Source organism: Epinephelus fuscoguttatus, linkage group LG11, assembly GCF_011397635.1.
Source record: "Epinephelus fuscoguttatus linkage group LG11, E.fuscoguttatus.final_Chr_v1".
Taxonomy (NCBI): domain Eukaryota; kingdom Metazoa; phylum Chordata; class Actinopteri; order Perciformes; family Serranidae; genus Epinephelus; species Epinephelus fuscoguttatus.
This window is the reverse complement of record NC_064762.1, coordinates 18,228,659-18,255,433: the sequence shown is the minus strand read 5'-3', so window position 1 is coordinate 18,255,433 and position 26,775 is coordinate 18,228,659. Positions and strand designations below refer to the sequence as shown.

Genomic DNA, 26,775 nt, shown 5'->3' with positions numbered 1-26,775 from the left:
AGTAGTTTTTGGTTTGTTCATGTTGTTTTGTTTGTGTGCGTGTGTTGTATGTGTGAGGCTTCTGTCTGAGGCAGAAATGTAAATAGGGAGTTAAGACTCGGTCCTCCCATATTTATGTCCCATGGTGTTTGAAAAGACAGATGCTCTGGTGATGAGAGAAATTCACAGTTCGTGTGTGTATGTATGTATGTGTGTGTGTGTGTTTTCTTGCGGTTTCATTCAGACAGATTTTTTGGTTTTGTGTGTGAGTCATGCTTTGTGGATTTGTGAAGAAATCTGTGACCTCTGTCCTCAAATTGCATGCGATAACAAAAGAATCGGCAATAAAGCCATTGACAGTGTTTATACACACCAAGCCAAAATGATAATAAGGATGTTAGCTTGTGTTTATTTTGGCAGGTTTTTGTGTTGTGCTATCTTTGTGTATGTTTTTGTGCACCTTAGCTTTAGAAGTAGTTTTGTCTGTCATTTTCTTTTGTGATAAGCCTTGAAAGTGGTTGTGAGTATCTGTGTGTTTGTTTTGACTTTAGGGGCTCGTGTTCTGTGCTGTGTGTCAGCTTATGTGTTTTTTTTGGTGTGTTTTCTCAGTCTAATGGTTCTCTCCTTTGTTGTTGTGGTTTTCAGTCATCAGACACAGACAACCTGCTGGGACCATCCAAAGATGACAGAGCTCTACCAGTCACTAGGTAAGAAGCACACACTCACAATCACTTGGTGTCTTCAGGTCCTGAAATAATCTTGATAGAGCAAAAACCTTGTCAAAGGGGCAGGTTATGTCATTACAGAAAACACATTTTCTCAGTTATCTCTGTTGATATGAGGCCAATCAGATGGTTTGGGTTTCATTTGGCCATTTTATAAGGTACAGAGTGGTGCAGGAATGAGTCCTAAAACCAGAAAATGAATCAGCATGTTTGCACTTCTGGTTCCCTCGTCTTAAAATGATGTCTGTGGATAACACAAGCTTCAAAGATTTTCACGTTTTGTTCTACAACATAAAATGAGGTTGCTAACAAGTTGTTAAATTGGATATTAAACGTCATCACGCTGAACAAGTTTAGTGATGGTGATGCTGAAGCCATGCAAGCGTGGTGTAGTGTGTTTATAGAGAAATGTTAGCCTTTTCACATCTGGCAATTTCAATTAGGCTTCAAAAATCATAAAAAGTTATGCTCATTTGTGAAGGTTGTCTTGTCTTCTTTTTTGTCACAGAGCTTTTTTTTTTTTTTTTTTGCAATAATCTAAAACCCAATTAACCCAACCCATTAACCTAACCCAACTTCAGACGTCCCTGCACCACTCTGTTGCACATACTGTCCCTGAGATTTCCTCCATTACCAGACATTGGATTTGATTTTCATTTTAAGTTGTGGTGCTTCAAGTATAAACATATGTCATTTAACAAAATCAGTAGCAGCCATTCTGTTCAGAAATTATGTTCCTGTCAATCTGGAAAATCCACAGAATTCACTGTTTTATACAAGGTTCCCCTCGATCATTGAAATCTTGGAAAAGTTATAAAATCAGAAAAACTGTTTTCACGACTTGGAAGTGCTTTTAAATTAACATAATGTTTTGGAAAAGTTTTGATTATACATTTTGGCTGTCATTTAAAAAAGTGTGATTATAAAAATCCTAAAACATGTCTAACGTTATGTAAAATAAGTTCCTTGTATTAATAACTTAAAATCTAGTGCCAAGCTGTGTCTTTAAAAATGACACTTGTATCACATGATACACATTGATGTATGCACCTAGTTGGCGGCAGGAATGTCTAACGAGTGAGGAAAGTTAGCAAGTGCCAACAGGAAACTCCGAAAATGCCGAGGAAGTGCGTGTTTCATAAAATACGGCTGTAGACCTTACCTGCGCTGGATGTAGGCTCTGCACCCAAACGTTTGATGATAGCAGCATGGGGGAAGCGACTCTTGTCAGGCATGCTAAAAAGAAAAAGCATCAAGACAGCCAAAAGGCCACTCAACAGACTGCCAGAGTCAGCACATATTTCAAGCCTGCCGTAGCCAGGCCAGAAACGTTAGCACTTTGTGTGTACCGTGTATACTGAGAGGCATTTCATCCCTCATTCCATGCTACATTTTTGCCACAGTGCCTGTCACAGGGCACACTGGAGTTAGTGCCTCACTGTTGTGCCCTATGATTTATAAAATAGGCCTATAGAAAGTCATGGAAATGGGGTAAATATCGTGGAAAAGGTTTGAAAATTGATTGGTAAACATTAATGGGAATCCTGTTTAGGGCATCTCTTCATTAAAAAGTTCACTGAAAAGTTTTCACGCTGTATTCTCAGTTTCCTTGTGAGGGATTGACAAAATCCTGTAGGCCCATTTCTCTCTCTCGTTAGTTTACTCTTTAACATGATGAAAACTGCACCTTGATCTTTTCGCTCTCACTCTGCTGCTCCCTGTTAATATCCATATGCATGTGTCTGTCCCAGCGGGGTGGCTAGTATGACCGTTCTTTAATGAGCAGCTGGATAAGTAATAAGCTGTGAAACTTTGGGAGCGTTTGCTGTAGGCCAGCAGCTCAACAAATAGCACCGGCCCCCACTGAGACCGAACTCACTAACCTAATTACACAGTCCACATTAGCCACCCCTCCCCTCGGTCATCTCTACAGACAATAACTAACAAAAAGGCGGCTTTTCATTGAAGACAGAGGTCCTGCTTACGTTGCCCAGTAGCCAGATTTCTCTTGCACTTTGTTTTCTGATTTTCTGCCTCTGTGTTCTTTTCGTCCATCTACCTTTCATCCCTCTGTCTCTATCCCCGCCTGTAGCGGACTTAAACAATGTGAGATTCTCAGCATACCGAACAGCCATGAAGATCCGCAGACTACAGAAGGCACTGTGCTGTAAGTAAGACACACACACACACACTCATACACACCTTAATACCTACCTACAGTCGTGGTCTGCTTCTTTTGAAGTCTGGGTGCAACGAGGGGATGCAGTAATGATTTGAAGCTTTGCCAGATGCTGTGCCAGAAACTGCGCAGGAGCCAAGGATATTTTGGCTTTAAAATTACACACACTGTGTTGATGTGTGTGTTTGTATGTGTGCACATGATTTCGACCATGCACAGTCACAGCTGGTGATTGTGTTAAGCCTGTTGAGCATAGCCTCATTTGCTGTGCACAGGTGGGATTTTTTTTTTTACATAGCGCTTTTTTAAAAAAAATTCTCAACGCGAGAGCTGCTGTTTTGTCGTTTATAATGGAAGCTTTGATAAAAGGCGGCTATTACCTACAGTCTCAGGTGGCTATCAGCCCCATCTACACACACACGCTCACACACACACACACACACACACTGCAGGTGCATGCAGACTCCCCCCCTTTGTGCGGTTTCAACCAGCATGGCAGCTGTGCTCACTACAGTGTAATAATGGTGACAAATGTTAACTATTATCCAGCTGTTGACATTATTATAGCAACACACACTGCGAGCCCACGCTGCTCATTTACATCCCGCTGTTTGTAGGAAGTTTTCTCTGTGTGCATGTTTGGAACAAACAGACAAAGTATATACTGTGCCTCATGTAGGTGTGTGTGTGTGTGTGTGTGTGTGTGTGTGTGTGTGTGTGTAGCATGGGCCTGTGGACCTGAATAATCGTGGGTATCAAAGTGTGTTATTGTGTTGGTTGGTTGTTAATGAGTTTGAATGATTCAGGCGTTTTAGTTTGCTATCTCATATTGGCTCTCTGATCGCATGCATGTGTTTGTGATGGGAATGCATTAGCCTGAGTGATTTCGACTTGGGGCACTGCAATTCAATTTCATCCATTAGATTAGAACAGTCACTGCGCAAAACACACGCATACAAACACACACACACACACACACAGCGCAGAAGGATCAGCAGTTATTAGCCTCGATTCATGTGGAATCTTTGCTTGGAGACCTGTGTATGTGCCTGTATCAGTGTTTTGTAAATGTGTGGTAGTGAATGGCACACACACACACGCACACACACACACGCACACACACACAGACACACACATGACGGGGATACTATGAAACGTCTAATTGGGTTAAGTCTATGCCAGGGGGCCGGCGAAGCACAAATGAGCCAGCATGGCATCCAGCTAATGTGCCACAGCCTTTCATATCTTGTAGCTTCGTATCTGCGTGTGAAGTGAGAAAGCTAGAGAGAAGTAAATTTTTGCCTCCTGACAGCGTGGTTGCCCTGCTGTGCCTGCTCCACGTGGATACACCCCAGTAATTAGTGCTGTCTGGGGAAAAGGGGGCAACATAAGGCGAGGAGCCGCAGAGGTGTTGACAAGAAGCACGCATTGGGGCAAATGAGGAGACTTAAGTGAGGAGAAGAGGTGAGCGAGATGAGAGCTACAGGAGAGGGAGTTCAAATGGTTTGTGGAGAAGGGTCAGAGGGTGAGATGAGCGGAGCAATAGAGGGTTGCCTCATGAAAACCTCTGTGCATTGTTTCACTCTGTATTATATCAGTAAAAAGTCTCTGAACCTTTTAGTATCTGTTGGATGGAAGTAGAGTATGGAGATGTATATAAAGAGTAGGTCTAATTAAGTTGAGAATGGTTTGTAACATTTATTTAATTAATGCTCTATATCCATGTTAATTAGCCACCTATAGCAAACAGCACACTGTGTATGTATATCACATAGATCACAGATCACATAACAGAGATTGGGTTAACTGGTTAACCTTTTCAGTGGACCTTGAATAAAGCGCTAATTAAGAATCCCATCAGGATCTAAGCTTTCCCTTAAAGGGACAGGTCATCCCAACATCAAAAATACATATTTTCCTCTTTTTTGTCGGGCTGTTTATCAGTCTAGATTGTTTTGGTGTGAGCTGCTGAGTGTTGGAGTTATTGGCCGGAGAGTTGTCTGCCTTCTCTCCAATATAATGGAACTAGATGGCAACGTCTTTTTCCAGAAATCACAACCCGATCACTCAAGATAATCCACAGACCTCATTCAGTTCTATTGGACTGGTGCGGAGTCGCAGGCTTTAAACGCTGTGGGGGCGTGAACCCTTACAGAGTTGCTGAGGTCACATGTGAGCTCTGAGATTCAGAGTCGTTAAGGTCACATGAGTTGCTGACCCACCCAACCATCATCTGTGTCATTAGGGTTAGATAGGTCCAAGTGTGAATGGGTGTTAAGTCGTCAGAGGGATCCCAAGACTGTATTGTAGGTCAGTGGTAAGTGGTGTCGTAGGCCACCTCCTCTGTTAAACAGTGTACCACACTTGGTACTAATTCCACACATGTTTTGAGTCAGCAGTTTATTTACTGCATAAAACAATCATCTTAAAGGAATATTTCAATATTTTTGGAAATTAAGATGTAATTGCCTTCTTGCCAACACAACCAAATTAGACATAATGTGTTAATTAATGACCCAGAGGAGGATTTCTTGCCTTTGGACAAAAGCCAGGCTAGCTTTTCCCCCAGTTCCCAGTCTTTGTGCTAAGCTAAGCTAACCAGTTGCAAGGTGCAGTCCCATATTAAACAGATATGAGAATGGTATTGATTTTTACATCTAACAAGAAAGTGAATAAGCACATTTGCCAAAGTGCCAATCTCTTCCTTAAACTAATTTTGTCTCATCACTCTGGGGAGTGTCATTATCTCGATACAACAGAAAAAAGCAGAACAACGCACTAGAATAGAGCACTTGATCTGTGTCCCAGATCCATACATATTCTTTTACAGTATGTACTACATGCTGTAAGATACTGCACAGTACTACATTAGCAACTGTGCATTACAATGTGGGAGGGTGACATACATCAGAATCGAACTTAGTTCATGCTCCCTGCTTTGAGAACACTTTATATATTTTCACAGTTTTCTAGTGTGAACACAAGACAAGCTCAAAACCACCTCGGAATCAGCATGTAGTAAGAAATTGATAACACAGCAACTATTCCAGACCTTTCTTGATGCACTTTATCATATGAAACAGGTGAAGTAATCTCATCCCACTGAAAGATTTGTTGCCTACTCTAAGAAGATAATACTCAGTGATGAACAAAATAACTTGTGAAGATGGAGAGTTCTTGATGTGCTGTGCAAACACTAAAAATAAGCAGGGTGAAAAGTGTGCACATCCAAAAAACTTTTACAGGTGCTGGATCAAAAAGTGTAAATCCGACGAGAGATCTGCACACTGTATTCAAAGCTCCCAGCAATTTTAATTATGCAACGTTTCTAACAGAAAGCTTACCGATGCAAGCACTAAAAATACCAACATATTTCAATTGGACTGTGTGTGTGTGTGTGTGTGTGTGTGTGTGTGTGTGTGTGTGTGTGTGTGTGTGTGAATGGCAGTATCCAGTCCACACAACAGCTGCTGAAAGTGTGTTGTATTTGATCAAATTGTCAATTACTTTGTTTGCCTTGGTGTGTTTTTGTGTGTTTGTGCATCTGGCTACTTTGATTGTGTCGCCCCAAAGGCCTCGATTAGCCAGTTTTGTCTTTTTTTCTACTCTTTAAAGATACATAAGTGATAGCTGCAATATAGAGAAGACTATTGAAATATAATTGAGACATTGGTAAAATATGATCTCTTTCTTCTTTGTCATTGAAAATGTTGCCAACAAATTAAATTAGAAGAAACTAGACTGCTCTCTGTCTGACATTTTCTCCTCATTTGTCTTTTTCTGTTCAGATTTCTCTCTCATATTAATATTTCAGCACAATGATCCATCTGTTCTCTTTCTGTAGTCCCAGCAGACTCTCTCAGTTAGTTGTTTTGAACTATTTTGGACAAAATATCAGTCAAGTCTGCAGTTTTTAAGTGCCTCTATGAATAGTCTGTGCCATTTTCAACTCCTCATCCTGTTCAGATTTGGCATTTTTAGAAAAATCTGAGCCACCACCGAAAGCCCATTGAGCAAGTCGGAAGGTTACTAATGGCTCTAATTCGCCCTTTTTTTCTTTTCGTCCCCTGCCACCCCCTTTTTTTTTAAAAAAAAAAAAAAAAAACTTTTTTCTTTGTTGCCACTCTCTGCTCTTGTTAACCTTCTTCAACTCTCATCTATTCTTCACTTTTCACTTTTCTCCCCATCTTTTTTGTTTGTATTCCCTCATTGTTTCTCTCCTACCCTGTCCTCTGTTTTCTTTTCCATATATCTCCTCTCATCTTGTCCGCTCTCTCCCTCTTCATCTGCAGTGGACCTGTTGGACCTCAGCGTGGCTCAGAATACCTTCGAGCAGCACAAGCTCACCAACAACAATCAGCTGCTGTCTGTCCCCGACGTCATCAACTGCCTGACGTCAATCTACGACGGCCTGGAGCAGGAGCACAAAGACCTGGTCAACGTGCCACTCTGTGTTGACATGTGTCTAAACTGGCTGCTCAACGTTTACGACACGTACGTATGCCATCTGTTACAAATTTAGCAGCATGTAAAATGTCTTAAATCGGAATGAATGAAAGGGGCAGAACTGATGCATCTCATTATCCTGCTCTCGCATCTTCAAATCCATCTGAAATGATGTTTTCTGTGCATGATGATTATGTTATACATATCTGCACACTCATTCTACATGTTCTGTCAACATGCTTCACAGTCTGCACCAGCAAGTGCCTCTATTGGTTGAAACTGTGCTGTTCTGCAACATTTCACACCAGTGCAACCAAATGAGAAGGTGTATCATCCTGAACTGTCTGTACTTCTGTTCTTAGTTCCAGCTTTTCAGGCTTAACAGTGAAAACCATAAAATAAGCATCAGATGGACTGTGTTCATAATAAATATGCCATGATAATATAAATAACCAGCACCAATTAATCAGTCAATGAGATTGGGGGGGGGGGCATCAGCAGCGACCAACCGTCTGACAACGGCCCAAACGCAGTGGGCTCGACAGGGACGGAGCACCTGCCAGAGCAAGTGAACACGCCATCTGCAGTCATTTTGACTTAACCTGTAAACTATACTACAAGATGATTGGCTGTTGAAACAGGTCACGAGCTTTAAGTTCTAAAACCAGCCGCTGGGAATGTGACAAGTGGAGTTGCAGGTGACATCATCAGCTGGCTTGAGTTGAGCTCAGACCAGTTCATACCGCTGCAACTCTTCTCTGCAATGTTCCAAAATGGTTTCGTTTCAAGGGTTTTATCTAGAACCCACCATGGGGTTCTACCAAAAACCTTTTTATATTCCATTGATCATGGTTTTAGTTTAATAAGTTAGTTTGAACCACGGCCAACAGCCTCAGGCTTCATGAAGCTTCTAAAGGACCTGGGCTGATGTGGTCCATCGAAACCCACAACACTAATGGTTCACATGAGTATTTTTAGGGGGTGGAGATTTTGTGAACAGCCACCACAATCTTTACTATTTCAATGATGTAGTGGATTTTAACTCTACCAGGATGCTCAGTGGCAGAGTGAACAGTATTTCTGACCGTTAACTAATTAACATAGTGTCCGTTCAACACAGGTGGTTCTGGGTAGAGCCTCAGCTCTTTGGGAAGAAGCCCTTTGGAACGTTTATTTCTAAGAGTGTATAGAGCGTGGGCACATGTGTTGACATGTGGCAAACCAATATACTTACTTGTTTAAATTTTTGTGGTTTGTGGGTATGCAGAAAATGTATTAATAAACTCAGCAGCTATCTCCAACCATGAGAGAAGTACTAGAGCTCACATTCATGTTTGAAGATTCTTCTCTTCACAAGCGTGTAATGATTCCACATCAATGCTGCTGCATAGATTTAAGATCTGAGCTGAACTGAACACACATAAACATAGTACTTATACACCAATATACACCCACAGTGAATACATCATACACATTGCCACTGTCTTATATGTGTGTGTGTGTGGTCCCTGCAGTGGTCGCAGTGGCAAGATCCGCGTCCTATCCATGAAGATCGGTTTGCTCTCTCTCTGCAAGGGACATCTGGAGGAGAAATACAAATGTAAGTGTTCACGAGTACGTAAGATATCTGCTGATGTACATACGCAATTAAACACACCGCTGTCCTGCCCCCCCACCCCACCACCCATGTAGAGGCCAGTCTGCGGTGAGTCCATCCCATACTGTTCCAGCACAGCTGTAATCCCAGCAGTATTAATCAAACTCTCAGAAACAGAGATAGAGAGGAGACAGAGAACGGGTCGTCTAATTGCATGAGAGACCTCCTACGCGCTTCCCCTGTTCTTTATTTAATTTTCTATTCTGATTTATTTTTGAGGATTAGCGAGCGTGAATATAGGCTTGCTGCACTGGGAGGAGACCGTCATTTTGGCTTCCTGCTCTTTGTTTCTGCTGCTTTATCTCTCTGTGTCTATCTTCCTCTGCTGTCACAGCTCACACCATCCTTCATCCATCCAACAGTGCCACTTTGTCTTCTGTCCTATCTTACTTACTCTTGCTTCCCTTCTTTTCTCCGTCCTCCTTCCCCTCTTCCTTTTTCTCCTCCCTTTCTCTTGCCATGGCATCCCTGAGCCTATTCGTTCCACTGGCAGTTTCTATTAGCCTGAGAAGGGTATCAAGCACGCTTGATTGCGTCGTTCCTCCTTTACTCTTTTAGAGTCTCATTGGCTGTCAGTCCCGTGCATATTTCTACACTGCAACACACACATACACCTAACCAGGCGTGCTGCCATTCGACACTCTTTCTGTGACAGTTGCGCATGTCAAATGTAATCTTGTAGCAGAAAAAGTGAGTAGGAGATGTGGGTGCTGATCAGGCAGATGACACAAGAGGTGTGTGAAGGAAGGGGGTCACAAACACGCGTCTTCGCTGGTGTTTGCATGTACCACGCGCACACGTACTTAACAGGAGCTGGCATCAGGGCCAGGCCTCACACAGAGATCAAAGTCAGCTGCAAGCAGAGCAGAAAGACCTGTCATGCCCTTCATTTCTCCCTCTCCCTCCCCTCTTCCTCCGGATTACCCTCTCTGCTCTCTTTGCTCAGTTTGTGCATGAGCTCTGGAGATGTTCCATAACTTCCTCTAAAATATAATGTGTTAACTGGCCGAGACTGCGTGTCACTGGGCAGGCGTCCATATCCAGTACAGCTCTGTCAATCTCCGAGAGAATGTGGTGGAGTGTTGCAGGCAGGGAGAGATTAGAGGAGAAAGAGTCTTGCATGTAAGAAGTAAGACAGAAAGGTTAAAAATGCATCTTTTCACTCATATCATGTGTGTTCTCCCCACCACCTCCCACCCACATGTACACGCACTAACACTCTCCCTCCCACTTACAGTCACACTTTCTCCCTCCACAGCTATTTATACCTATGTCTTTTATTTTAAATATCACCCACATGCTTTGACTCGTTTTCTCACTCCCTCTTTGTCTGTTTTTTCTTCCCTCTCCCTCTCCTTAACTCATCCACCTCCACCCAATCTCCCTCAGACCTCTTCAGCCAGGTAGCGTCAGCAGGTGACACATGTGACCAGAGGCAGCTCGGTCTGCTGCTTCACGAAGCCATCCAGGTCCCAAGGCAGCTAGGGGAGGTGGCCGCCTTCGGAGGCTCCAACATCGAACCCAGTGTGCGCAGCTGCTTCCAGCATGTATGTATACACACGGGGACACACACACAAGCTTGTAGTCACGCACTTAACGCATACAGGTCATTGTACTTAGACACGCATCTGAGGAATATGTCAGCACATAAACTCACATGATGGTCTTAAAATAGATTACAGGCATGGGGAAGAAATCTTTTTGGAATGCTAATTATGTAAAAAAAAAAAAAAAAAAAAGAAAAGAAAAGAATGCATGCATAACAACGCACATGAAAATCCACATTTTACTTTCATTTTAAAGTCATAATTGATAATGTGTTATCAGTTAAAGCAGCCCATGTCCGATATGATGACAAATATTTACTCAAAAATAAGGCAGACAAATCTCACTTCGTGGACAAAGTGTCAAACTGCAAGATAATTCAAATTGTTATTTGACCATAAAATTAATCTGCAGCTATTTTAATAATTGAATGATCGTTTAAATAATTTATTGAGCAACATGCCCAAAATAAACCTACTGCTTTCACCCTCACAATTGTGAATATTTGCTCATTTTCTCAGCCCCCCGTGAGAGTAGACTAAGTAGTCTGTGGTTTTTGGTACCCTGGAAATCCAGAGTTCTCGCGAGAGCACAATTTGAATTTGCTCAGCGAGTCACTCTGGCAATCAGTAATGATGGTCATTACCCATGCCCTTGTAGCTGAGCTGCACCAATCACATCGGTGTATCTGATATAGGCGGGCCAGAGGCAAGCTAAGCAGATGACGACAGCGCTGCGACAACAAAGTCCGGAATCAGTCAGTAAACATTGCAAGATGGCTACGGATGAACACCAGTTGTTTGAAACGGCTTTGGCCGCTACAATGAACGAGTTAGACTTGGATTTTTCTCTAAAAGAGGAACAGAAGACGGTGCTCAAATCTTTCCTTTGCAAGAAGGACGTTTTTTCTGTTTTGCCGACTGGATACAGCAAGAGTCTAATCTACCAGTTAGCTCCGCTGGTAGCGCTCTGGATACGTCACCCCGTGTATTGTTCTGATTGGTCGTAGTGTTATTCAATTGCATGCAGTGATATTTCAAATGCATGCTTGGTGTCGCCCCTTGAGTAGGGCCATTTGCATGACTCATAGCCAGACCCTAAATCTTTCTAGATTTGGGTCTGGATTTCCAGGCTAGGTTTTTGGACTGCTGGTCAGACAAAAAAATGCAATTTGTAGGTGTCACTTTGGGCTTTGGAAATAATAATGAACTTTTTTTCACCATTTTATGACATTTTGGAAACCAAAGTTTTCAATCAAGAAAGTAAGAAGCACATTAATTGCTAATAAAAATAGTTGTTGCAGCCCTAATGCAGCCCAAGGCAAGTTAAAGCTTATAAAGCTGGCCTGAGAATGAACAACTTACAACAGTGTGACTGAACTAATTTAAACCAACTCTTCTCAAAGTGACCTACAGATTGCTTTTTTCCTTATTTTGAGAAACTAGAATATCCGCATGTTCAGGGACAATTCAGGCGTTTAGTCCTGTGGTAGTCCTGCAGTTGAGTGAAACACCCATCTGATAGATAGATAGATAGATAGATAGATAGATAGATAGAATTGACAGTCATAAAATACATATAAAACTGCTTCACCTGAAGAGAGTTATCACATATATGTACAGCTGTCGAGGATTGAATTATACAAGAAAGCCGCAGGCCAATATCCGTTGTGATCCTCTGTGGGGGCAAGTCAATCTGGCAAGACCGACAGGCACAAATACAATATCCATATAATTACATACATAAATACCGAACTACACCTGCCAATCAAATCATTGTGCAGAAGGAAGCGTGCCATCTACTAATGGACTAAAGGCTCGTGCTCATGACAGTGCAAGATGTAAGCATTAATGGTGTCCTCCTTGGCTGAGCTGTAACGTTAGCTAGCTCAGTGGTGCTACGTGAGCCAGCAGTAGATGCACAGCGATACAGTTGGCAGTTCTGTTGAAAGAAAATAGTTCCTACATCAAATTGCTCCCAACAAGGTCTGTGGATTATCTTGAGTAATGGGATCATGATTTCTGGAAAGAGACACATGCTGTTGAGTTTTTCAAATGTATTATTTTTTTGGTGTTTTGAGCACCAAAAGCTGAGTGCATCTAGTCCAAAACAATCTAGATCGATAAATAGCACTACAGGTAGGAGAAAGCAATGTACTTTTGATTTTGGGGTGAACTGTCCCTTTAAAGATACTTGAATAAAATGGCTGGTGTTCCACTCTTATCCATAGAAGATTTCTTGCATGGACTCCTTCCTGTCACACTCTCTGAGCCAGTTTGTGACATGAATCAACAGCTATCTGATACAGCGTTCAAAAAGCTGAAACAGGCGAGATTTATTGTCAGGCTATTTCACTGCTTTGTATCTGTCTCTGCCAGCATTTCCACACTGGCGACTTTCCCCACGGGTTTTTCCAGCTTTATGTTCGTGTAAAGGTTTTGGAGTCACAGCAACCAGAGGTTGGTCAAAGTGGTCAGTATACTTTGAGTTGCATCACTGATAATAGTTTTTGGCAGGTAATCAGTATTGTAAGAGATTACGTTTCGGTGCATCTTCTCCTAGTTAATTGTCATTAAGCACCTCAGTCTCCTCCATGTTTCTCAGCGATCTAACACCTGCCTCTCTCAATCCTGTAAAAGCGCTTCAATATTTAAGCTCCACTGACCAACCATGAAGCCTCAAATGGCCTCCAGTCTTCTGCTGGCTGTCCTCTAGTGTTTTACCGTGGCCAGCTAACTACTTTCCTCTGGTTTATCTCCGGACGTTACTGGCATTTAATGATGTCTTCATCCCTCAGGATCACTGTTTCATTTTTCTCTCTCTTCTGCCCCTGGCTCATGCTTCGGCAGTCATAAATGGGAGCCAAACATTAAAATTAGGAAGCTATAAATTACACTGATCTCCTGCTCTGCGCCTCTCAAAATAGCAGAGTGAGGCACTTTTAAACCTTATCTCTCTCTCTTTTTATTCTCAAAATAATGGAAAAGGCAAACAGGTTGCCACAATTCACTCTCTCGATGACATATTAATACACACATACACCCGGAAAGGTGAGCACGCACAAGTGCACGCACTAATTGCTCCCAGACTTGATCATGAATTGCTGTGCCAGCCGTAGTCCAGTCGCTCATTAATCATTCAATCATCAAACCAAGTTGGCAGGTAGAAAGCAGACTGACACGCACACACAAACACAAGCAGAGCCCCATGCCACCTGTGTGTCAGTCTGCCCTGCCAGTGACACTGCAGTCACCCAGTCCATTTGGTTTAATGGGCCCGTGATGAATGAGTTGCACCGCTGTAAATATGGCTCTTTTCACTGTTCCTTTGTCACTCTCCTTCATTTATCCGTCCATCCCTCTATCAAGCCATCCTTTCAGCCATCGTCTCCTCTGCAGTAATTAATCTGTAAGTGCTATAATTCTGCAGTTAGATGGCATGGAGGAGGGACGGGAGGCGAAGATGAGACTAACGTATGGGAAAGGAGAGACAGAGAGGTATTGTGATTGTTCGGGGGAAGGTCAAACGGAAGGCTGAAGGATGTAAAGATGATTTGAGATGTCATCAAGGTGAAAGTTTCATTGGTGGTGCTCTAATTTGTCAACCAGTAGCTTTCAGAAGCCTTCCTACAGTATGCCCTTCAGCCCGTCTGAAAGAACCGCACTTAATTAACATTTTATGGCTTTCGAGTTTTCAAAATGGACATGTAATTCACTGAACATTAAAAAATAATCAACTGTTGAGTCATAACCTCTCACCCCTCCGTTTTATGCATTCACATCTCGGGATAAGTCTTCCTGATTCATACTGGGATGGAGGGCTAGGGTGAAGTTTTAGGGCTACATGACCCTCCAAATGGAGATTTTTCAAGGGCACACTTTAACGAGTGTGACAAGACATCATGGGCAAGATGGCTCCTCAAGCAACAAAACAAACCCATAAAAGTTTTTTCTTCATTAATAAAGATTTAAAAATGATAGCCATCATATTATTGTTTCAATGTATTATCAATGTTTTCTTTATAATAAGCATAACAACAAAAGCACAAATAGTATGCTGATGTCTCGGTTGCTGAGTAGCTAGCTCGCTAAAGTTACATTGTTTTTGCTTATTTCTGCATGTCACTACCAAATTTTGACATATTTCCATATTGCACCCTTCCTCAGCTTCTGTTTTATGTTTTATTTGATGGCTTACTTGATCGACTGATAGTGTGAAACTCAAGTATGCTTTACTGGTCTTTGGGTCTTGAAGGGTCATCCCATTTGATAGGGATAAATTTTTTAACCACTGACCTTTGTAACCTTGTCCCAATGGGCAAAGGTGCACTCGAAAACAAGGGGCAGGGGTGAAAATAAGAAATGGGATTGGGCCAACGATTGATGATGTCTGAAACAAATTTCCCTAGGTGAGTTTCAGAACAGATACCAAATCAATACTCTCTTTGATACCTTACTTTTAAGAACATAAACATGTTTTTCTTTAACTGAATTCAAACTTCAAAAGTTCAGTGTTGTCTAAAGTTGAACAGCTGTGCAAGAACCTTCCTTATGAAATACATCAATAGTTGACAAAGTTTTGAGCTGGAGTGTGGGACTCTCATATATAAATGGACGGCCGTTACAGCAAACGCAGCAGCCTGCGGCAAAAAGTTGAAACAGATTGAACTTTTGGAAAAACGCAATCTGACGTCACACTGTGGTGGCCAAGTACATAACCAGCGATCAAACCAGAAACATGCCCGCAGTCCACGGGAAAAGTAATACCTTTTTCTATCGTTAGATATTATAGTGAGTTAAAGAAATAAAGTGTGTGTTAACAGCTTGTGTGTACTATTCTACAAAGGTCCACATTCATCAGACATAGAAAACAAATTAGGACATTCTGTAGACGTTAATAGGAAAAGCCTATATCTAAGCTTGTGATATAATGGACAACAACAAGGGAAAGCTCTAATTATTTGCGGTATACAAGAGTTGTGATGTCTATGGCGACTTATACGCGCTGGTGCCCTGGAAGTGATGCGTGTGTTTACATCAGCGAGAGCTAAAGGTGGCAGGAAGGCAATGGAGTAGCAGCTACGAGCATGGTGGAAAATCCAAAGGAGCAGTAAAGAAAAGAGAGAAAGATCCTAGAGTGGATGCACTGGATAAAAGATAGCACTCCTGGGGGAAGGGGGAGCTGCAGCGAACTGAACTGTGTGTTGACATTGTTTGTGTAATTACTCTCACTGCCAAATGGGGGAGACAAAACTCCCCCACTCCTGCTTTAGAATATTTCATTAGTAAAGACGAGCATAAACCTGAGAAAATATTTGATGCCAGTTTTGGACACTTGACCTTTTTCAGTATTTGGTGCTATGAAAAAATTAAATCTTATCACACACCAAAGCTCCCTCGTAATTGTTTTTTTTGGAGAATGGCTGCAAACATTGATTTAAAAGGCTGATCCCTGATTCCAATTTTCAGGTTGGAATGTGACTCTTTTTAGTTTGTTTTGTTGCATGAATTTATTTTCAGGAGGGTATGCTAATAAAATCGAGACACTTAGAGTTGCACACCATAAGCCGTGGGAAGGGATCAGGGAGCACACACACACACACACACACACACACACACACACACACACACACACACACACACACACACACACACACATACTCTGTTTCTTTTGATTATTCTCTCCTCCTATTTCAAATGCATTCAGCCCTTTGCTGCATTCGCTGCCCTTTTTGTGTGTCAGGAATGATAGAAAGGTCGTCTTTGATTTGCTAGCGGCAACAGACATGTCAGAGCTTCTCACCCTGTGTTGGCTTTTCCAATGGGCTCATTATAATTTGCAGTTAAACAAATATTCTCCTGGAATAAATTATGTGAATGTGTTTTCTTGTCCTGTAATGTTTAAAGCAACGACAGCTGAAAAGTGAACACTGTTGATTTTAGGTTGTTGTTCTTGGAGAAGCCTAGATATTGTTTCACATCCAGATTATTCAAAATTATAGAGGTTGCACCATGCAAATTAAGGTTACATAAAAAAATTACACCTCCAAAAGTTTAGAGCAGCAGTTAAGAGTAGGAGTTCGGGGGTGTTTTTCATACTTATACTTGCACAGAGCAATATGGCTGTTAGCTAAGAGCAAAGATATGGGCGTGTATGACAAGGGCAGTGAGGGTGTTCAAATCAATCACTGTTTATTGTTAGATATTTCAACCAATAAACTTGAATAAGTTGCTCATAAAAGTTATTTAGTCTTGATCCACATTTCAAGGCCGTAATGCACCCGTGGGAATTGCTGCTTTAATACGTACGGTCATCTTAAATTTGTCTGCATCTTTATTAGGCTTTCAGTAACAAGCAAAGAATTACAGCCTGTTGTTCATTCATGCAAATGTGTGTTTCTTTATCATTCTACAGAGTATTCTGACACTGTATCAGCTCTGTTGAACTTTTTTAAAAACTGTTACCTTCACACAGTTGCTAAACTTTTTGAATTTGAATGCTCCTAACTCTCGGCCCTGCCTCTATTCTGCACAGGTGACCAATAAGGTGGAGCTGGAGCCTCGGCAGTTTATTGATTGGATGCGTCTGGAGCCCCAGTCCATGGTTTGGCTACCTGTCCTGCACAGAGTGGCTGCAGCAGAGACGGCGAAACATCAGGCCAAGTGTAACATCTGCAAAGAGTGTCCTATCGTTGGCTTCAGGTAAACACACTCGAAAAACACAAAATAAGAGACAAGTCTGCAACATGTAACAGGCCCCTCACACACAAACACCAGATGTGGCAGTGTTCTGTGTTGTTCTCTCCTGGTTGAGCATAAAGGGCAGATCTGCTCTGGAGGGCAGGCATTTATCTAAATGTCAACAGCTGATACACCACTGACTAAATACCATCCGGTGGTTTGCAACGAAACATACACACACACTTACAAAGTCAGCAACACACTCATGCACACAAACATACGCTGCACAGTCACATTTACAAAGTTCACAAAGAGCTGATTGGCTGGCAAACAATCCATAACAGACCACCCTCTGATACTTTGCTGGACTGACAATCGCACTCACACATAAACACACCCAGAGCTGCCTTTGGTTTACTTGTTCTCATACACTTAGGGCCCTAAACAGTTGGCCATTGGTTATTGTCTGGTGGTCAGTGAATGTCTGTCGCCCTTGTTTTTGCGGTGTGTCCTGCACCATTGGCACTAGTCGGCCCTTATCAGCTGTTTTTAGGCCCATTCAGCATGTTGAATCAGCCTATGAATGAAAACACAATCCGATTGGCTGTTCAGGTCAGTGCACGAGAAAAGAAACAGAATTGAGGAAACCAAACAAATGGCTAAAGGCAAGAGGGTGTGAGATTGAAACAAGCTTGTTATATTAAATAAGGTTGTTTTTTAGCCACTGAGCTGTTTGTGTTCAATCAATCATCAATCAATCTTTATTTATAAAGCACTTTTCATACAAAAAAATGTAGCACAAAGTGCTTTACATGGTTAGAAGAAATGCCCCTCCCATCCACCCCCCAGCCACCCACACCCACCCACAAACACAGTCATGATGTAGACATAAAAACATGTGGCAGAGCGCAGAGTTGTTGTTGGCTAGCGCACTGTAAATATACTTTGTTTATCTAATGTCAGGTTGTGTCGTTAATGTGCTAAGTGGCTAACTAGTGTCTTGAATCCTTCCTGTTATTCTGCCGGTTTTTCTCTTTGAATAACACATACAGACAACTGCCTCCTGTTGTTACGGTGAGTCATTTCCTCTTACGCAGACACAGAATGTACGTGCTGGTTAGCTGGTGTCTGTAATCTTTGAAGTGTGTTCAAGAGCATCATTTTATCAAAGACACAATGCATGTGGCGAGGCAACAGTTGGCCTTTGTCAGCAATAGTTCTTTGATGTCAGTTCAGTGTGTGTGGGCCTTTATACAATAACAACAGGTAAAGAGAGATGTGCATTGCTGTTCAACAGCTGTAGTCAATTTATCATAAAATTTAGTTTTTCACCGACCAGTTGTGCAGAGAAAAGCTTTTTCCCCATGGCTGGAGATATGTGTAACACTATCCCAAGTGAAGTACGGCTGCAGAATTGTCCCATTCAGATCCTTTGCTTTGCCAGCAGAAAGAGAAATACAGTCAGACATTTGATGAAGCACACGTCTCCCAAGTTCTGTCATTGATCGATGAGAGGAAGCGATGGAGGGAGGGAAGGCTGAGAGCAAGTGAGAAAAAGGAAGGAAAATGCATAGCAGGCATTTTGCAGATTTCTTTTTTTCCCCCTCACCTCACAAGCAGCGGTTTTCAGATGAGCATTTTACATGGGATCATCCAAGAACTCAAACAGAATTTAAAGGATAATGTCTCAGCAGATATGTTTACATTGGAAAAATGTCCACTCAATCGTCAAAACTGACTGGATCGTTAACAAGCCACTGAGCCACATTCAACACGCATCGTTTCCTGTGTGTTCAAGCAAACTTGTCCTGCGCACGTGCTACATACATACGTACATACTTATTTTCAGTGTTGGACCTGTTGACAATAAATAATTAAAATGTTACGGCTCCTGCTTCAAAATGCCAGTGAGACAAAATACCTTCATGGCGTTTTTAATATGATAATTTGTAGGACTAGTAACTTAGAATTGGATGTTGACCTTTATTTTATAAAGCAGTTTTATTTCTCTACTTCGGTTTTAATATCTTCTTGCTCATGGCATCTTATTGCCATGATTTAAATCAGTGACTCCCAAGCAGGGGTTCATATAACCTAGTGGGGATTTATGCACTTGCCACTGGGGTATGTGAAAAACTGGAGTAGCTCAACTAATTAAAAAAAAGAAATTATGGTTTGATTACAAAAATTAACATATTTGTGTTTAGGCTGATAATAACCATCAAAATAGAATAATCCAAATTGGCGTGATGTTGTCAGTTGTAACTTCATTAAATCACCATTACCACATTTTTTTGCTATTGGTATTGGTGCCTTTATTACCAGTGTTGGAAGGGTTAATCTTAAAACGTATTCTAGTACAAATTACTTAATGTATGCTGTAGAATGTAATTTGTAATGTATTTCACTAGATTACTCAAACTAAATAACGTATTCGAAATACTTTGGATTACTTTTAAACACTTCAGAATCATCTCGCAGAGCTCATTTGCCTGTTTGTGCCACAAACACATTGCTGACAGCATCCTGGCTGTGCATCTCCTCCTCCCTTGTCGTGTGGCAGGTGCACTGCACATACTGCTATTTTATCTGTTTATGAGAAATGTGAGGCTCATATAAATTTTACACTAAGTTCTAACAGCAGGCAAGCATTGCTCTCTGTCCACACTGAATCCAAGAGCCAGGGCGAGCTGTTTTTCAACTAAGCGACACGTTGCTCAGCCTGTTTACTGATGCACAGAGCAGTTTAGGACGTCTCCATTGGGAAACACTGAAACATTCTCATGTTCACTTGCTCATTTGTTTGAATTACGTCGAGTTAGGAAAAGGTGTGAGATGTTCTTCGTCCCTTGCAGAGACAGGAGTTAATAGAAACAGGGTGTATGAAAATTTTCAGCTCAAAATGGGAGTGCTGCATTGCGCATCACTTGAGACATTACAGTAGAAAACAATGCAATCAAACTAATGCTCGCTCATGTGGCATTTAGTTAGGACATAATGTTAGAGCAAATAAAACAAAGTAATCCCTTCAAGTGTATTTTTAAAGAGAGTAACTGTATTCATGATATCAGTAATTTAAATTGTAAATGTAACAGTATACAGTTACTGCAGGCCAAGCAAAGCATTCCAGACGTCCCTCTCCCCAGCAACGCTTTCCAGCTCCTCCTGAGGGACCCTGAGGCGTTCCCAGGCCAGATGAGATATGTAATCCCTCCAGAGTGTTTTGGATCTACCCTGGGGCCTCTTACCATTGGGATGTGCCTGGAACACCTACAACAGGAGGTGCCCAGGAGGATCCTGATTAGATACCTCAACTGACCCCTTTCGATGCGAAAGAGCAGCGGGTCTAATCCGAGCTCCGCCCAGATGTCCGAGCTCCTTACCCTATCTCTAAGGCTGAGCCCAGCCACTCCATGGAGGAAACTCATTTTGGCCGCTTGTATCCGCGATCTCATTCTTTCAGTCACTGCCCAGAGCTCGTGACCATAAGTGAGGGTTGGGAAAAGATGGACCAGTGAATCAATCCTCCTGGCTCAGCTTCTTTTTTATTTCTTGGATTTTAAATACAAAATGGCGTAACTTGTATTCAGTTCTACCCCAACACTGTATATTGCTGAAATTGATCATGTATCGTTCATTTTTTTTTCGTAAAGCATGTGCACCATAATCTTGCACAAAAGTTGCCTAATTAAAAGTACTTTTGCTTAAGAAGACCAGACAATACATGTTCCATCAATAAGTTAAGTTGTTAGCCGATAAACTCATTAATTAAAGGCCACCTCTGCACCTCCAGCTGTGAAGGTGAATTAACACCCCCTACTCGAAGTAATATGCTGCATGTCAGTATGTAATGACGCATTTGACTTGGTGGTGTCATGTGCGCTGTTGCATCCTTTTGATATATGGCAGTCTCTCGTAGCTCATCAGTCAGCTAACCTTGGGAGAGCCGGGGAGGAGAGAGAGATAAAAGACTTAAGCTATTATGTCTGAATGGCTCCTGTCTCAATTGAGCTGTTAAATGGCCTTCTGGCTACAGCTGCTGCTGAGGACAACATCCTGACAGTTGTTGTCACGTTGTTGTGTTTTGGTGGAAATCCAACTGTCTGTCACACTGTCAGCATATCGAGAAGGGTTTGGGGGTGTTTGTGTGTGTGTGTGTGTGTGGGGGTGGGTGGGTGTGGGTGAGTGTGGGTGTGGGTGTGTGCGAATGCATGTGGAGGATTGCGTGACAGTGGAAATCAAGAGCTCTCTAGGAGGCCTCATTGAAGCCTGGGGATGAATGATGTCGTAGGGCTACAAATGTGCTCACTCACACACACACACACACACACACACACACACACACACACGCACACACAACTTGAGGACATGAAAGTGACACCTGCACACACTACTTCCCAACTCAACTTATCTCACTTTTCACCTCCCTTTTTACTTTCACCCTCTCTCTCTCTCTGTCTAGGTATCGCAGTCTGAAGCATTTCAACTATGACGTGTGTCAGAGCTGCTTCTTTTCTGGGCGCACCGCCAAGGGCCACAAGCTCAACTACCCCATGGTGGAGTACTGCACACCGGTGAGACAGCAACACACACACACACATACATAGCAGCACACGCTGTTCAGCAGCTCATCTCATATCTCTTTTCCACGCGCTCACACACTTCGCTCATCCGTTTAATGAAGGCACACACATCAACACTTACAGCAACACATTTATACGGCTTTCCAATTTAAATCTATTACCTCACGCTGAACACAAGCTGTTGTCTCAATTTGCAAGTATTTTGTAAATCTGTTGAATGGTTATTTGTATTCAGAGTATGTGGGCAGCCGAATGTTTGACCCACATGTGATCGGTGAACATCTCCTTCCAAAACCATGAGCATCAATATGCTGCTAATAACATTCATCTCATTTGGATGGGATCACTGCCTTGATGCAGTCGGGGTGCCAGCGCAGAGGGCTCTGGCAAAAAGACACGGGGTCTTCCTGAAGAACTTAGCTCATTTTTTGTCGCAATGCAACATCGTTGGCCAAAGAACTGTGTCAGCCACTCAAAGTTGTCCCCAAAATTGTGATCATGTTGAAAGATATTGAACATTGTACAAAATATTGTCAGTCAGCAGCTTCAGTTCAAAAGAACCTGAATCAGGAAATGTCTGGATAAATGCACATGCAGTGACAGTGGCTTGGTAGTGTATTAAATGTAAGCTATTGAAAGTGAAAGTATTGAAATGGGCTGCAGATAATAAAAATATAATGCATGCATTTCATGTGACATTTAGGGGCCGCACAATGTTTCTGGGAAACTTTGTCTTTAAGGTTGAGGTTGGGACACTGAGATCAAGTGGGGTTAAGTCAAGTCATTTCACTCTACACTCAGAAAACCATTTTGCTTCATAGTGTTGCTGTTGTTGAGGCGTTTGATACAGTACTGCAAGTGTGAAACATATTTTTATCCTCTCACTGTGATGAATCCATGTTGGCATTACTCCTGCCACTTGCCTCTACATCCCACTTCCCATGCAGTTGATTTCTCCAACTTGTTCCACGATCAACTCTCCCAACAGACCTCTGGCCTAATTTGAATTTTCAGGAACAAATGGTAAAATGCTCGCAGCTCTCTGAGGTCTTTTTATAATTTCTGCCAGAAAGCAATATTTCACTTTACTACTACGCAGAGAGAAGAATATTGGAAAAGGGGAGCTTGGCAAAATTGAACATTGCCCTCTCTCTCAATTAGGATCACGCACTTGTGGGCCAACTCGTTTCAATATTGCTTAATGTCAAACTTTGAGTGACTCGAGTGGGGACGTTTCTCATTTCTGTCTTTTAATTTGCTTTTTCAATTTTGCAAATGGGATAGATATTGACTCTGGGGGAGCAGCTGTAGGGAGCAGCGATCATTCTTCCCTGAGTTAAGATGCCCAGCAGCTGCCTGCTGTGACTTTGAAAAAACTTTATCTTATTTTCAGCTGTGCTGCAACGACAAACACTTAAAATGTTGGTTAAAGATTATTAGGCAGCTATGGGGTACGTTAATCACTGAGGAGTTTACTGCTCGGCAGCTTCACCAAAAAGGAAGAAATTAACAGTGACTTCAGAGGATTCAACATTTCCCCTCCACATGTTGTGTCACATCTTAAAATCAAAGTGGGTTTTATAAAGGCTTTTTGACAATGATCTACACACATCCCCATTAAATTGTATTTCCAAATTATTGCCACTACTAAATAACGCCAAAACAATGCCGAATTACAGCTAAACTGGTGTAGCACTGATTCGTGGACTGGTAGCTGGAGAGGTGCCAGTTTGCCTCCTGGGCTCTGCAGAGGTGCCCTTGAGCAAGGTACCAAACTCCCAGCTGTTTGGGGCGCCTGTCCATGGGCAGCCCCCCGCTCTGACATCTCTCCGTTTAATGCATGTATAGGTCTTCTTTGTGCATGTGTGTATATTCCGGGCCTGTGTGTGTATGAAAACCTCTGGGAAATTCATTCATTCTTAAAGGGACAGTTTCCATGAAAAAATCAAAAGCACCTGTTTTTCCTCTCACCTGTTCACACAAGGTCCTTGAAGTTGTATTTTGAGTGAAAAAAAAATAAGTACTGAAACATCTTGAAGATAGTCCCTTTTTAAAGATATTCTTTTGGCTTTATTAGATAGGACAGTCTGAGTGTGAAGGGGGAAGAGAGGGGGGATGACATGCAGTGGCTGCTGCAGCAAGGACATTGCCTTTGTATATGGGACACTTTTTTTTCTTTTTTCTTTTTCTTTTTTTTTTAACCAAAGTTTTGTTCATGAAGTCGTTATAGTTAAATTACTCAGAATCAGAAACCACTCCGCTTTTTTGTTTTTTAAATTTCTGACACGTCACCATCTTGCAGTATGCTCTCCTTTCGCCCTCACCTTGATGATGTACTGCGCGACATAGTAGTAAAATTTTTCTTTGCTCCACTTTTTAAAAACCCCAGCAACACCAGTAGGCCTAAATCTGCATGGCTAAACTTAATATAATGAGCTGTTTTTCATGTTGATTTGTTTTCTTCTCTCTTCATCGGTCCATTGCTGTAATAGCTCCACAGAAAACTGAAATTGAAACTTAAGTTCCAGCTGGCATCTTTTTCCTTGTGCTACTTTCAGATGGTTCTAGAGCTTCATATCATGTCAACCTAGCCCCCAGGAACAGCAAAGAGCTTTGAAGCCAATTTTACATTTGGTCAAAAGTTAAATTCCACCATCCGGGTCTGTCACGTGATGGTATTGGGCCGAAAAAGACCATAAATTTACACTGGGAAAGAGGCAGCTATAAATTAGTGCATACTTTTATTTTTTAGGGCTACAACCCTCACAAAATGACTTCACTATCGGGATTCCATCCGTTAAGACCAAGAACACCTTGAAAGTCTCAATAAGCCGCACAGTTAAATCATTTTATCCACACTGAAGTTAGTGAAGTGCTAAACCTAAGCCTTGAGAAGGCAGACATCTCTCCAGCCAATATCTCCAACATTCTGCAACTCACACCAAAACTATCTAGATTGATTAATAGCACTACAGGTGAGAGGAAAAATATGGATGATTGATTTCAGGGTGAACTGTCCCTTTAAGGTTAATCCAAGTTATATTTAATCTTCATTAGATTTTTGTACAGCTTTACCCACTCTGTGGCCAGTGTAATTGATTAGACATTTGAAATGATTTCTGTACAACTGTGTAACTATTAGGGGCACAGTAAGGACAGTTTTAGATTTTCTTAAAGCTGGTTGCACAAAGACCTAAGCAGCTAAGCAAGACAGACTTTGATATGATGAGATTGTGGATGTAAGGCCCACGCTTATGAGACAGATATGATAGCAGATCTCGCTAGAAGGACAAAAATCAGTGTGGCAGAAATCTGGTACATTTGGCAGAAAAGAGAGGCTCGTGACAGCAGCCTGGAAGCTGCAAAAAAAAATAAAAATAAAATCCTGTGACAGACTGAGAGCAAAAGACAAAAGATTTTAACCACCGATTAAACAAAATAAGTGAACTTATCAGTCACAATGTTGAGCTCTGCGTCTGCCAGGAAACAGTCGCAACTTATCACCATCACTACTTTGAAGAATGGCTGTGACAGCAGCACACTGTCCGCAGGCTTTTCAGCACAAACAGGGATAAAGGGGACAATGAATGGAGCCAAATACAAGCAAATTATTGAGGACAGCTTGCTTCGCGGTGCCAAACACCTTAGACTGGTGCAACAGCTCATGTTCTGCTCAAATAATGACCTGAAGCATACACGACAGTGAGATCAATAATGGAGTGGCTGTAGAACAAAAGAAAAACCTTGAAAAGCTTTGAGAGCTGTGATATCACGTGACATTTGCTGTTCATGAACACTGCATATCCGATGTTACAGAGCTTTATTGAACTGCAAGATTCTGTAGACTGGTAAAGTAAAGGTATCCAAATCTGTTAGATGTATCAAGACCTGAATCTGTAACACCTGCCAGAGGGAAATCAAATGAAAACTCAACTGAATCAAATTATTGCGTCATTTTGAAGACTTCAGTTCAACTTTATTCGACAACTTTGATTTGCAAGTTTTTTCTCTATTCATTTCCCCCCAAAATATCAGCATGCTACATAATTATATTTACCCTTCCCCCCAACTCGAACCAAATTGTGTTTCAGTTTTATGCCTTTGAAAATACGGAGTCCATATTGAATAATGATTCTACAAAAAAACAGATTTTGCAGAGAGTTAAAGACTGGTAGTGGCTTTTGTGAGCCTCAGCACGGTCATTTAATGTGATTCGTTCTCTCATCTTTGTCGCACTGTTTGCTTTATAGCCACAATATTGCTTTTTTTTATTAGGTTTTCATTTTTATGGGAGTGGCATTTTCATCGTTCCAATGGGCTTTGTCAGTGATATTGAAGAAGCCAAATTAGGTGCTGTGCTGTATTGATTACTGTAATTTCAATGTTTTCACCTTTCCTAAGTGGAGATGTTGTTTGGATTCGACTGCGGCAGGTGTCCCTGGTGTCATTTCGTTGTCACAATGCGTCAGCAGAGCGTCCTGGTGGCCTTGAGGTTATGACGCACACCCTGTAGCTTCAATATCTCTGATTTGATTCCAGCTGTGGAGCTTTTGTTGCATAGCCCCCCCCCTTTTCTCTCTCTTCCTAACTGTTTCCTGTCTGTGTTCACACTGTTATTATCTAATAAAGGCAAAATCTTAAAGAGAAAAAAATCCTGTCCGTTTAACCACACAAGGAGCTTACAGAAACACACACACGCACATAAACTTGCATAATTTCTCCCACAGCTTTAGTATAATTGTTCTTTAATTGCTGTTGGTTTGCTCAAGCTACCATCTTAAATTGCGTGGATTAGTCAATAAGCCAAGTGAACTCAATAGAGTCTGTTCATTTACGCATATCTGTCAGCTGTGGGAGTTGTATATTAGTGTGTGTGTGTGTGTGTGTGTGTGTTGAGTAGTGGTTGTCTGAATCCTCTGCAGAGGGATTTTCTTCCCCTCTGGTCAGACTGTTGTGGTAATTTGTTGTTTGCTTGCAAGGC

General features: G+C 41.8%; 1 protein-coding gene across 17 annotated transcripts in view; it reads left to right on the top strand.

Annotated features, from left to right (window-relative positions):
* Positions 1-26,775, top strand: part of utrn (utrophin) — a 242,980-nt gene that overhangs the window by 179,187 nt on the left and 37,018 nt on the right. For all 17 annotated transcript variants that reach the window (XM_049591027.1, XM_049591013.1, XM_049591017.1 and 14 more), the window contains 7 exons: positions 625-686; positions 2,797-2,871; positions 7,176-7,377; positions 8,844-8,929; positions 10,376-10,533; positions 17,066-17,232; positions 21,674-21,785. In XM_049591027.1, coding sequence (XP_049446984.1) covers positions 625-686; positions 2,797-2,871; positions 7,176-7,377; positions 8,844-8,929; positions 10,376-10,533; positions 17,066-17,232; positions 21,674-21,785 — 862 coding nt within the window. The remainder of the gene's footprint in view (positions 1-624; positions 687-2,796; positions 2,872-7,175; positions 7,378-8,843; positions 8,930-10,375; positions 10,534-17,065; positions 17,233-21,673; positions 21,786-26,775) is intronic.